The sequence below is a fragment of the Notamacropus eugenii genome, chromosome 1, assembly GCF_028372415.1.
Source record: "Notamacropus eugenii isolate mMacEug1 chromosome 1, mMacEug1.pri_v2, whole genome shotgun sequence".
NCBI lineage: Eukaryota > Metazoa > Chordata > Mammalia > Diprotodontia > Macropodidae > Notamacropus > Notamacropus eugenii.
Window position 1 is genome coordinate 81,596,133 of NC_092872.1, and position 12,439 is coordinate 81,608,571.

The 12,439-nt window shown below is 39.7% G+C and overlaps 1 protein-coding gene across 3 annotated transcripts in view; it reads right to left on the minus strand.

The window, feature by feature from the left end:
- Positions 1 to 12,439, minus strand: part of DCTN5 (dynactin subunit 5) — a 49,546-nt gene that overhangs the window by 21,817 nt on the left and 15,290 nt on the right. For all 3 annotated transcript variants that reach the window (XM_072607649.1, XM_072607640.1, XM_072607631.1), the window contains exons 5-6: positions 10,687 to 10,789; positions 3,912 to 4,003 (exon numbers count right to left, since the gene is read on the minus strand). In XM_072607649.1, the coding sequence (XP_072463750.1) occupies positions 3,912 to 4,003; positions 10,687 to 10,789 (195 nt within the window). The remainder of the gene's footprint in view (positions 1 to 3,911; positions 4,004 to 10,686; positions 10,790 to 12,439) is intronic.

The following is a 12,439-nucleotide window of genomic DNA, read 5'->3' on the forward strand; positions in this document are numbered from 1 at the left end:
TGAAAAAGGAGGGAACACCTCTTATTGGATATTTCCAACTGGATGTCCTGCTTGAAAACTGTGTCATGTCCAAAAAGCCTTTGGTGACCCTAATGCCAAAAGGACAAAGTCTTAACTGTAGTCCAACAGTCCGAACCCTCTACAATCTGGTTCCAAACTTAACTTCTACTACTTTCCATGCTGAACTATCAGCTCCACTTAGACTAATCTCCTTCCTGAGATGATGAATAATCCTACTTATTCTTACCTGTCTCTTTGCTCATCCTTCTGTCCTTCAATGCCCACCTCAGGTACTCCCCCAAGCACTGAGCTCTCCTTCTAAGACTTACTGCCTGCACACAATCATTTCAGCATTTATCATTCCCCATCCTGTATTACTATTTATATTTATGATTGGGAGGCTTCATTCCCTCCCTCAGGGAAGGAAAGCGCATCTCCTATTTCTTTTGTACCCACTGGAGCAATGCGGCAGAGTGCTGGGCATAGTTTCAGCTCAACAAAGGCTTGGTGAATCAATACTACAAACCTACCTTCAGGTCACCACACAGTTTACCTGTTGGAATTTAAATGTCTTGGGAAACAGATGACTCTAACTTCCATTATTGCACAGAGTTTGCTTTTTCCTCTTCATTTCTATCTTCTCCAAGAGGGAAGATAAAATTTTAGGCAGGTTTTGTTGCCCTTTTCTAGCTTCTGCCCACTGTAATAGCTCAGTGAAATCTAAGCTATCAGAAATGCTGAAAATTTCTTAAGATAACAGGAATAAAAACTTTTACCTTCAGAGAAATCTATCATCTTGGTATTTAATACTATGGGCATCTATCATTTCTGTTTTGCTAACTTGTTTCTGTACCGAGAGCACTCTGGATCAATCTATCACAGAGAACTTTCTCTCCTAGCTCTTTGAGCTCTGAAGCATCCATTATTAATATTACACAGCAGGGCCTCAAACTGAATTAGTTTGCTATGCTACCATTTTTGGCCTGATTTTAGCTAGATACATTTTTGCTTGTTCCCTTCAGAAGAACAAAACAATTTCCAAGGTACCTGAGGAATAATTAATACAACAATGAAATCAAAATTGAAAAAAGTCTGCTCTGGTGTTTCCCAAACTGTGTTGTTCCATGTGAAAATGCAAATGCTAGTGACATATTTCTTTTTAAAGATATGAAAATGAAATTAAGTATGCATCAAAAATATTCTGATAAGGGATTTTTCTATATGAAAAAGACTTAATTTCCTCTATATTGGTTCAGATTCTCCCAAAATTTCCCCATCCTTTTAGAACAAGGGTACTGAGATTTCACAAGCTAGGGATTAGGCCTAAAAGTAAAGATATGACAATGTGGTATAGTGAAAAAAACAATGCCTATGGAGCCAGAGAACCTAGGTTCAAATCCAACTTCCATTACTACTGGTGTGATCTTGGACAAATTATTTAAGATCTCTGACCTGTTTCCTTACCTGTCCAATGAGGGGGTTGTCTTGAAGGGCCCCTAAGGTCTGTTCCCAGTTTGTAATCCATGATCCTCTCATTCCTGTTGTATTTTATACCCTCCCACTCCACTCTAGGCCAGTATTTCTGAATTCTATCAAAATATTTCAAGCTCAGAATTAGTTTGGGAAAATAAACTTTGGGCTGAAAATGAGATTAAATTTAATAGAGATAAATGTAAAGTTGGGGTTTAAAAAAATTGATTATGCAAGGAAGGATAGCCTAAGGAGAAATCTGGTTGATGTGCCAGGTGGTTTCAGTTGACTACAAGCTCTATAAAAGTCAATAGTGTCAAATAGCTGTTGTTTTTTAAAGGAATATCTTGGCTGTATTATATCCAAGGAAGTAATAGTCAGTTCTCTTGACGAACTAAAACTCTTCCAGAGGATAACCAGGTTAGTGAGGGGACAAGAAACCCCTTCATTTGAGAAAATCAGGGATGTTCAGTCTAGAGAATCTTAGAGAGGAGGATAACTACCTTCAAACAGAGCAGGAACTAAAGAGTGAACAAGGCAGGACATTATTTTAGGGTGTTATATATAGGGGAATATTTGAAGGATTGTCATCTGAAAAGGAAACAAATCTATTTTGATCTGTCCACAAATCAGAGCTAAAACAATGGAAAAGGCTACTTAGTGAGCTTCCTGTCACTGGAAGTATTCAAGCAAAGGCTGAGTCACTAATCTCCTGCAGGAAGCAAAACTATATACCATGTTAGGAGGCTTGACTAAATGACCATTAAAAGCCCCCTCCAAAAGCTTAAGATTTTATGTTTCTATGATTCCATTTCACTAAGTGGCAACTGGAAGAAGTGGTAGCAGTTACAAGTTTCAATCTTTCTAAATGGAAATTCCCTACTGTTCCTCAGAAAAGACCAAAAAGATAGAGAATCCTAAATCACTGGCCTAATTACTAATTAGGAGTAAGATTACCTAAGTAGGAGCACCTAATTAGAAGCAAGATATTTTTTCAAGCATTTACAAAGCTATATCTAGAGAGTCAACACCTTCAAAATGCCTGACCCATTTAAAAGGCTTTTAATTTAAGTACATAAAAGTACAAACAAACCAGCTAGAAGCTTTACATTGAATGATTATTAGTACACAATACAGTGTTTGTATAATTCACAACTAGTTAATAAGTATCTGGGCCCTAAGTGATATATTACACAAGCCTTTTTTGCAACTAATTTCAAAGTTACTAACTCCCAGGGGATATGCTACCTTAGCTTTTTTTTCTTTTTTTTTTTTTAGGGCAAAAGACCAAACCATCTTCCCTAACCTTGGTTCCAGTGACGTCCTGCTAGACCTAGAGGTGAGGGCAGAGCTGATATCAGGTGCTATGAACGACATTTAGTCTTTTGCAAGTGCTTATGTCCAACTTGGTGCAAATGTCAGGGGAAAGCCCAACTGCGGAAATACTTGTCTGGACTGTACAGTTTGGATCAAATAAAGGTGCTTGTCCAGCTCTCTAAACCACCAGGGTAGGGGAGTATCAAATCACATGTTACCCCTCCCAAGTCAAAAAACATAATTTACAAATGTTAAACATTAATGAAACAGGACACAGGCTCCTGCCCAAATACAATAGGGCTATTTTGTGAAACAAAAGAATTACCAATGGCCTAGTTCATCTCCATTCAACAGAGCTTTAGGTAGGGCACAGTATTCAGGGTCAGGTGTGTTAAGGATTCAGAATCCAAGATGTTGAGGTCATCACACCATGACTAGAAAATAGCTTTAAGGTCCAAGCTTTTATTCTACCTCACATCAAGTGCAAGGGCCTTAAAACAAGCAGTTAGGGAGCCTCTAAGCATCATGAAACTATCCATGTATTTGCTACAAATTCTGAATACAGATAGCTCCAGGAGCCAGCTTCCCAATGATCATGAACAATTAAATGTCTGAATTCTGAAAATTCATAAACACCTACTGATTTTTCAGGACTTATGAGCAAATGCAATAGCTGACTGCATTTATTTAGTAACAAGAAAGCCATGCATTATACACATGTCCACGTACATGGTAGGCTGTCTTTGTGGTCGTATATGTAACAGCAAAGTAACTTTTTCCTTGGAAAGTCTTCCAAAGAGGTGTGACTCAGCAGGACCCATTCATCCACAGGATGGAGGAGTTATGGAATCAAACAAAAATAATTCTGTAGTTCAAAAACAACTTGGAATAAAGTGACTATAAATAGATCTCAATTAAATACAACACTCTAAACAATTCCTCCAGTGGTTTTGCTTTTACCATCTGGAGAAAATAAGTTGGTAAGACTGAGAAACTGAAAAAAAAGTCAGAAGTGGGAGGAGTAGACTGCACAAGATCCTGGTCTGGGGGCCTTTAAAGCTCCCTGGTTCCAAAGTTGTTCCTAGAGCTCTACTCCTTGGAGGCATGGGAAATGGGTACTAGACCTGTGTCAGTGGCAAGAACTTCTGGTAATAGCTCTTGGTGACATCGATCATCAGCTCCTGGGTACACTCTGGAAGCTCCCCAGAGAAGAGTCCTAAGGAAAGAGAACAGAGAAGGTAAAGCAAGGGCTCAGAGATTATGACTTTTAAAGAATATTTTAGGCAATTTTATTTCATTATCAGGATCTAAATGTTTGACTTTCCATCAGCAAAAAAAACCACCCCGTAGTTTTGCATTCATTGTTCATATTTTTTATCTTAAGATAATGCCACTCAGGCTTTGATAAATTAAGGAACTTAAGCATTTTAATACAAAGCATGGCAATTGTATTAAATCACCTGTCTGTGTTCATCCTTCATTTTCGAAAAAGACTATGACATCAGAGAAATGATGACATGGCTTGCACTTGACTTTATTTGGAGTGAGGGAGGGCTGTGCAGGTCACCAGCCTCACTTTCTCCTCCTGAGCCATCTGGATCCAGTGACCAGATATTCATCAGGATGACTAGAGATGGCCCAGGATGCAATGAGAGACTTTGGCCTTTTTTTTAATTTAACTTTTAACATTTATTTTCACAAAATTTTGGGTTACAAATTTTCTCCCCTTTTATTCCCTCCCCCCCCAAACCCAAGCATTCTAATTGCCCCTGTGACCAATCTGCTCTCCCCTCTATCCTCCCTCCCTGCCCTTGTCTCCGTCTTCTCTTTTGTCCTGTAGGGCCAGATAGCTTTCTTGACCCCTTAACCTGTATTTCTTATTTCCCAGTGGTAAGAACATTACATTTGATCCTAACACTTTGAGTTCCAACATCTTTAGCTCCCTCCCTCTCCACCCCTTCCCCTTGGAAGACAAGCAATTCAATATAGGCCAAATCTGTGTAGTTTTGCAAATGATTTCCATACTAGTTGGACTAACTATATTTCCCTCCATCCTATCCTGTCCCCCATTACTTCTATTCTCTTATGATCCTTTCCCTCCCCATGAGTGTCGACCTCGGATTGCATTCTCCTCCCCATGCCCTCCCCTTCATCCTCCCCCCCACCCTGCTTGTGCCCCTGTCCCCCACTCTCCTGTATTATGAGATAGGTTTTCCTATCAAAATGAGTGTGCATTTTGTTCTTTCCTTTGGTGGAATGTGATGAAAGTAGACCTCATGTTTTTCTCTTGCCTCCCCTCTTTATCCCTCCACTAATAAGTCTTTTGCTTGCCTCTTTTATGAGAGATAATTTGCCCCATTCAACTTCTCCCTTTCTCCTCCCAATATTTCTCTCTCACTGCTTGATTTCATTTTTTTAAGATATGATCCCATCCTCTTCAATTCACTCTGTGCACTCTGTCTCTATGTATGTGTGCGTGTGTGCATGTGTGTGTGTGTGTACTCCCACCCAGTACCCAGATACTGAAATGTTTCAAGAGTTACAAATATTGTCTTTCCATGTAGGAATGTAAACAGTTCAACTTTAGTAAGTCCCTTATGACTTCTCTTTGCTGTTCACCTTTTCATGGTTCTCTTCATTCTTGTGTTAGAAAGTCAAATTTTCTTTTCAGCTCTGGTCTTTTCATCAAGAAAATTTGAAAATCCTCTATTTCATTGAAAGACCATTTTTTCCCCTCAAGTATTATACTCAGTTTTGCTGGGTAGGTGATTCTTGGTTTTAGTCCTAGTTCCTTTGACTTCTGGAATATCCTATTCCATTCCCTTCGATCCCTTAATGTAGAGGCTGCTAGATCTTGTGTTATCCTGATTGTATTTCCACAATACTTGAATTGTTTCTTTCTAGCTGCTTGCAATATTTTCTCTTTCACCTGGGAATTCTGGAATTTGGCCACAATGCTCCTAGGAGTTTCTCTTTTTGGATCTCTTTCATGCGGTGTTCTGCGGATTCCTTGAATATTTATTTTGCCCTCTGGTTCTAGAATCTCAGGGCAGTTTTCCTTGATAATTTCATGGAAGATGATGTCTAGGCTCTTCTTTTGATCATGGTTTTCAGGTAGTCCCAGAATTTTTACATTGTCTCTCCTGATTCTATTTTCCAGGTCAATTGTTTTTCCAATAAGATATTTCACATTGTCTTCCATTTTTCGAATCTTCTCACTATGTTCTGTGATATCTGTCTTTCTCATAAAGTCCCTAGCGTCCATCTGCGCCATTCCAGTTTTGAAAGATCTATTTTCTTCAGTGAGCTTTTGAATCTCCTTTTCCATTTGGCTAATTCTGCTTTTGAAAGCATTCTTCTCCTCATTGACCTTTTGAACCTCTTTTGCCAATTGAGTTAGGCTAGTTTTCAAGGTGTTAATTTCTTCGACATTTTTTTGGTTCTCCTTTAGCAGGGAGCTGATCTGCTTTTCATGCTTCTCTTTCATCCCTCTCATTTCTCTTCCCAGTTTTTCCTCCACCTCTCTAACTTGATTTTCAAAATTCTTTTTGAGCTCTTCCATGGCCTGAGCCCATTGGGTGGGCTGGGACACAGAATCCTTGATTTCTGTGTCTTTGCCTGATGGTAAGCATTGTTCTTCCTCGTCAGAAAGGAAGGGAGGAAGTGTCTTTTCTCCGAGAAAGTACCCTTCAATAGTTTTATTTCTTTTCCCTTTTCTGGGCATTCTCCCCAGCCAGTGGCTTGACCTCTGAATATTCTCCTCACACCCACCTTGCCTCCTGGTCCTCCCAGCCAGCGTTTGGGGTCTGAGATTCAAATGCTGCTTCCCGCCTTAGGGCTTTTGGCGGGGGCAGGGCTGCTATTCAGTGTGAGAATTAAGTTCAGATGGTCAGGTGGGGCAGGGCCGCCTCTCAGGCTCTGTTCCCTCAGGGGGTTTATGCACAGACCTTCCACAATGGATCCAGGCTCCCACCCGCTTTGGGAGCCCCTGTCTGCAGCCGCCTCTCAGCTTCTATCTCCCGGGGGGGCCCGAGCCATGGGGGCACCCCACTCCCCTCTCGACCCGCCAAAGAGACTCTCTCACCGACCCCCGTCACCTGTGGGTGGAGGGGCTTGTGCCGCCGCTGGAGATCCCGTCCCTGAAGCCTGCTCAGATCTGTACCTCTCGGAGCCGTGGCTGCCGCAGATCCAGGCTGGGCTCCGCGTCTGCAGCGCGACGGACCTTTTGCGAGAGGTTTGCAGGTCCCTCTGTGGGTGGAGGGACCCGCGTGGCCGCTGGAGGTCCCGTCCCCGTAGCCTGCTCGGATCTTTTCCTCACGGTGTCGCGGCCGCTGCAGGGCTGCCCTCTGCTCCTAGTCCCGGCGCCCAGTCCGCAGCGCGAAGGACCCCCCGCGAGAGGTTTGCAGGTCTCTCCGAAACAGAAATCTCCCTCGCTCCAATATTCCATGACCTTTGGGTGCAGAATTCACGGTGAGTTGGTCCCCTCTAGCCGTTCTGTGAGTTGTGGGTTCGGAGCTATGTGTATGTGCGTCTTTCTACTCCGCCATCTTGGCTCCGCCCCCCGACTTTGGCCTTTTTAGGCTGGCCTTTTCAGGTACTCACTTAGAGGGAAGTAATGCCCATTAAATCACCTATGTAATTTTAAAGCATCTTAATGACTCACAGAATTATCCCAAGAGTGAGCATAGCATGCTCAGTCCTAGAGTTTTGGTAACACTATCCCAAGTGAGGTAGAAATAAGGGTGCCAGATAACAATTTTTTAAAAAGTTTGCTATTCAAATATAGAGACAAAATTATTAGAAATGTCTATGAGGTAAGTGATCAAAAAAGGTGAACATTTTTGAAAAGAACTGCAAATTATTAACAACCACATGAAAAAATGCTCCAAATTGCTAATGATGATAAATGCAAATCAAACCAACTCTGAGGTTTCAACTCAGACCGTGCACAACTGGCAAAGATGACAAAAGATGGGGATAGCTAATGCTGGCAAGGTTGTGGCAAAACAGATACATTGCTGGTGGAGCTATAACACAGTACAACCATTCTGGAAAGCAATTTGGAATTATGTACATAAAGTAACTAAAATGGTGGACGAGTATAGAATGATTTTTAAAAAGCAAAACTCATTTCGGAACAGTTAAAAGGAATAATTATCTTACACAAATGAGGTGCAAGAGGAAGAACCAACAAAGAGGAATTAGCTGGGAGAGGAGGGCTGGTAGTTCTGGAAACCTACTTCTATAGGGAATGAGTTCAAGAGGGAACAATACATACATATATTTAGAAGAGTATGAAAGTCTTCCAAATTCAGAAAGAAATAAAACCCTAAGGGGATAGGGAAGAGGGAGAGCATAAGGTAGGGATCTTTAGAGGGGAGAGTGATGGAACAGGTTAAAGGGGACTATAGAAGGGTGTTTAGATTAATGGGAATGGGAGGATAAGGGAGGGAACTGTGGAGAGGGTGTAGGTTAAGTACTAGGAGGACAAAGTAGCAAGCAGAAGTAAAGTCAGGAGGAATGGGAAATAAAAGTTACACACAAACATAAAGTAAAGATCAGGAGTAGAATTGGTGAGGGAAAGAGGAGTGAGGGTGGTAATCATGATCTTGGACAAAGTTAAAGCTAAAACAGATTCAATCAAAAGAAAAAAATGGAGAAACTACATTATGTGTCAGTCACATTTATCAATGTTGTTTTGGACTATTTAAAATAACTAGATAGCATAAGGTGGGAATATTGCTGTGGTATAAGAAACGACAAGTTGGTGGACTTGGAAAAATATGGAAAGACCTGGACTTATGAAGGAAGAAGTTATCCATCCTCAGAGAAACAGAGGATAAATAAGCATGGTATGGTCTTACAAAGATGCATATGAACGTATATGTCTATATATGACTAGAAGTGTCGATTATTTAAGTACATGTGTAAGTGTATGTATGTATGGGTGTATGTGTGTATATATTGGGTATATGTATATATCTATACATGTCTATATAAATATATCCATGATTAATTGTAGCCTTCTGGGGGGAGGAGAAGAAGGGAGAAAAAAGAACAAAGTAAAAAGTGCACAGCAGAGAACAAAACTTACAAGGAAGCAAAGATGGACAGCTCTAAATATAATGCATAGTATTTATTATATAGGTTTTCTTGAAATGGAAATTTATTGCTGTATATTTTGAATTCTTTCTGTTTTGCTGTGTATATGGCAACGCTTTTTTTCTTTTCTTATTTTGTATTATTTTAGTTTTAGTATTTAAGTTTGTTGCTTTTTTCTTTTTTTTTTTGTATTTAAGTTTAAAATAAAAAAAATTTACAAAAAAAGGCTGGGGGCAGCTAGGTGGTGCAGTGGATAGAGCACCAGCCCTGAGTCAGAAGGACCTGAGTTCACATCTAGCCTCTGACACTTGACACTAAATGCATGACCCTGGGTAAGTCACTTAACCCCCACTGCCTTGCCAAAAATCAAAAGAAAACAAATAAAATGAAATGTCCATATATTTTGAGCCAAGGATTCTATCACTAGGCTTAATCCTCAAAGAGTTTACTGGCAAAAACAAAGTTCCTATATATACCAATATATTTACAGCAGTACTTTCTGTGATAGCAAAAAATTAGAAACTAAGTAAATGATCATCAATTGGGAATGGCTAAACATAAATTTAATGGAATATTACTGTGCTATACAAAATGATAAATGTAATGAATACAGAAAAGCATGGAAAAATTTAAATTCATAATGAGTGAGTTAAGGAGATTTAAGAAAACAATATGTACAATGTAAATGGAAAGAACCACACAAAAAATTCAAAAGTGGACACTGGAAAAATACAGAGAACACGCTTGAGAGAAGAGACATGAAAAGACACTTCCACCTCATCCTTTGTAGATGTGGAAGACTCACAAGTATTACATATTGTGTATATATATATATATTCAGCTTTTTTAATGTACTGATCAGTTAATGCTGATTTTTCCTATTTTTTTTTTGTCTTGAAAAAAATGCTATTTTCTATATGCAAAGGCTTTCTAGAAGCAGAGGAAAAGGGATACTGGAGAAAATCTGGTAACAAAAAAATACATAGATAAAACCTTTTTTTTTTAAACAAATGTACCTTATGCTTGAATACGCTACACACATTCAAAGAAAAAGTAAAGGTGCAAAGAAATAGATTCAAATAGCAACTCATCATTTTAAACTTCTAGCTGCACCCCTATACTTCCTCTGCTGGAAATCCCTTGGAGGTCATCTGAGTTATGCATATTCTCTCTGGTAAAACAAGAATACATCTCCCTAAAACATCTGATTGAAGAGTCAGTTCACTGCACCTAAGTAAGAGAAGATGTGATTTCTTACCAAAACAGTCCTAATAAAAACCTGTATAAAGGGTTACATTCTTTCTCGGTCATCTCTATCTCATTTTAGTTCATGCTCTGTGTCAGAAATTCTCATTCCTGGTATTGGCAAGTATGGAATGGCATCACTATCAAAAACACCGTGTCCATGTGCTACCATTCATGACATTGGCTGGAATAAGCTCAAGATGGGGCAGGATTTTATAAAGGGATGGGAGTCAGGCTAGCTGAGTTCTAATTCCACTTTGTCACCAAACTGCTGCGTGAACTTGGGCAACTGAGTATCCTGATCCATAAATTCAGGGCATGGACTAGATGACCTCTAAGAACTCTTTCACATCTACTTATTCTATGATCCTAAGATGATCTGGAACAGACCAATCAATGACTGCATAATACTTCTCTCTACATGGGTGCTTATCTTGAGTGAAACAAAGGAGAATTTGTTTTCTTGGCCTGCTAATATTCAAGAACTGGAGTGAAAGGGTCCTAAATAATATGAAAAAGATTAAGCCAAATACAATCAAAATGCAATGTTACCTGGACAGCCTGAGAAAACGGTGAATGGTGGGACTACTGTTTCAGGAGGTAATACCGTATTGTCTAGAATTTTGCAACAGTCTTTCAACACACAGCGTCGGCCCTAAAAGCAAAAATCTTGTTAAGAGAAAATCGATCAGGAAATGAAGGAGGCAGGGAATATTTTCTCATCCACCTCTTGGATGGTTACTGTTCTCCATTTCTTTCCCATTCATTATAAGGAACAATTTCCAAGAAAAGTCATAGGCTGCCTAAGCTCAAGTCCCCAACTCAGTAACTGTTTTAATTCCATTTAATTTAATGCTGGTACTATATGATTTGCTTATATAAGAGTCTACTATAGGTGTGCAAATAGCTGAAGGTTCTCAGAATTGAGGGTAGTTTTAATTTTTTTAAATAATATTTTATTTTTTTCCCCTAATTACACGTAAGAACAATTTTTAACATTTGGGTGTTTTAGAGTTTTGAGGTGCAGATTCCATACTTTTCTCCCTCCCAGCTACCCTTCCTGAGATAGTAAGCAATATTATACAGGTTGTACACGTAAAATGTATTTCCATAAAGTCATTTTATGGAAGAAAACTCAAAACAAAAAAAGGAGGAAAAAAAGTGAAAAACAATATTCTTCAGAGTATATTCAGATGCCATCAGTTCTTTCTCTGGAGGCGGGTGGCATTTTTCATCATGAGTCTGAAAGCAGTATTTAACAAGATTAACTACTTTCTTGACACACTATAGCATTTTTCACTTATGCTGTTTTATCTGTGAATACTTTGTTAGTCATGCTCTGACTTGCATAATTTGGTGGGGCAGATCAGGTTTCTGAGACTTGTTTGTTTCATGGATTATGGAAGAAGGAGGTTCCTATTTACTCTTTGAAGCCACACCATTTGTATTTACAGAAGAAACACAAGTTCCACACTTCATCAGTTACTTTCCCACACTGCTATTATTTCTCCTCTGCTATGGTCATATTTTTCGGTAAAACAAAACGTCCCCAGCAGAAAATGTGTGAACATTAACTCACTCAGCATAATGCTCAGTTACATGGACCTAATATTCTGCCCAAAGAACATTCTAACACTCTGTTCCAGGTTGGATCTGCTGTTTTTGTTTCCTTCACATGAAAGAATCCTACAGGTAGCACAGAAGAGGCAAGCTGTCAAATGAATTTTCTAAAATACTCATACCTCCAAGGCTTTAATTAACTGGATATATTCACTTATCCCCAATTTAGTAAGCACTGACCTTGACCAAACTGAATTAACTCTAGGTTCTTAAGGGCAGAAACCATGATTTACCTCACCTCTGTATTCTCAGCATGGAGTATGGTAGACAGTAGGTACTTAGTACGTGTGTGTTTGTCCTTCATTGCCGAAGAAGACCATGCCATCAGAGAAATGATGACATGACTTGCCCTTGACTTAGTTTTGAGGGAGGGAGGGCTGTGCAGGTCACCAGCCTCACTTCTCCTCCAGAGCCATCTGAATCCAGTGGGCAGATATTCCTCAGGATGACTGGAGATGACCCAGGATGAGGCAATTGGAGTTAAGTGAAGTGCCAAAGGTCACACAGCTAGTGAGTGTCAAGTGTCTGAGGTGAGATTTGAACTCAGGTCCTCCTGACGCCTGAATTGGTGCTCTATCCACTGCACCACCTAGCTGCCCCAGGTACTTAGTAACTGTTGATTTGAATGAACTGAACTATTCAATTTACTGTTTTTCTCCACTTGAGAGCTCTCTCTCTCTCTCTC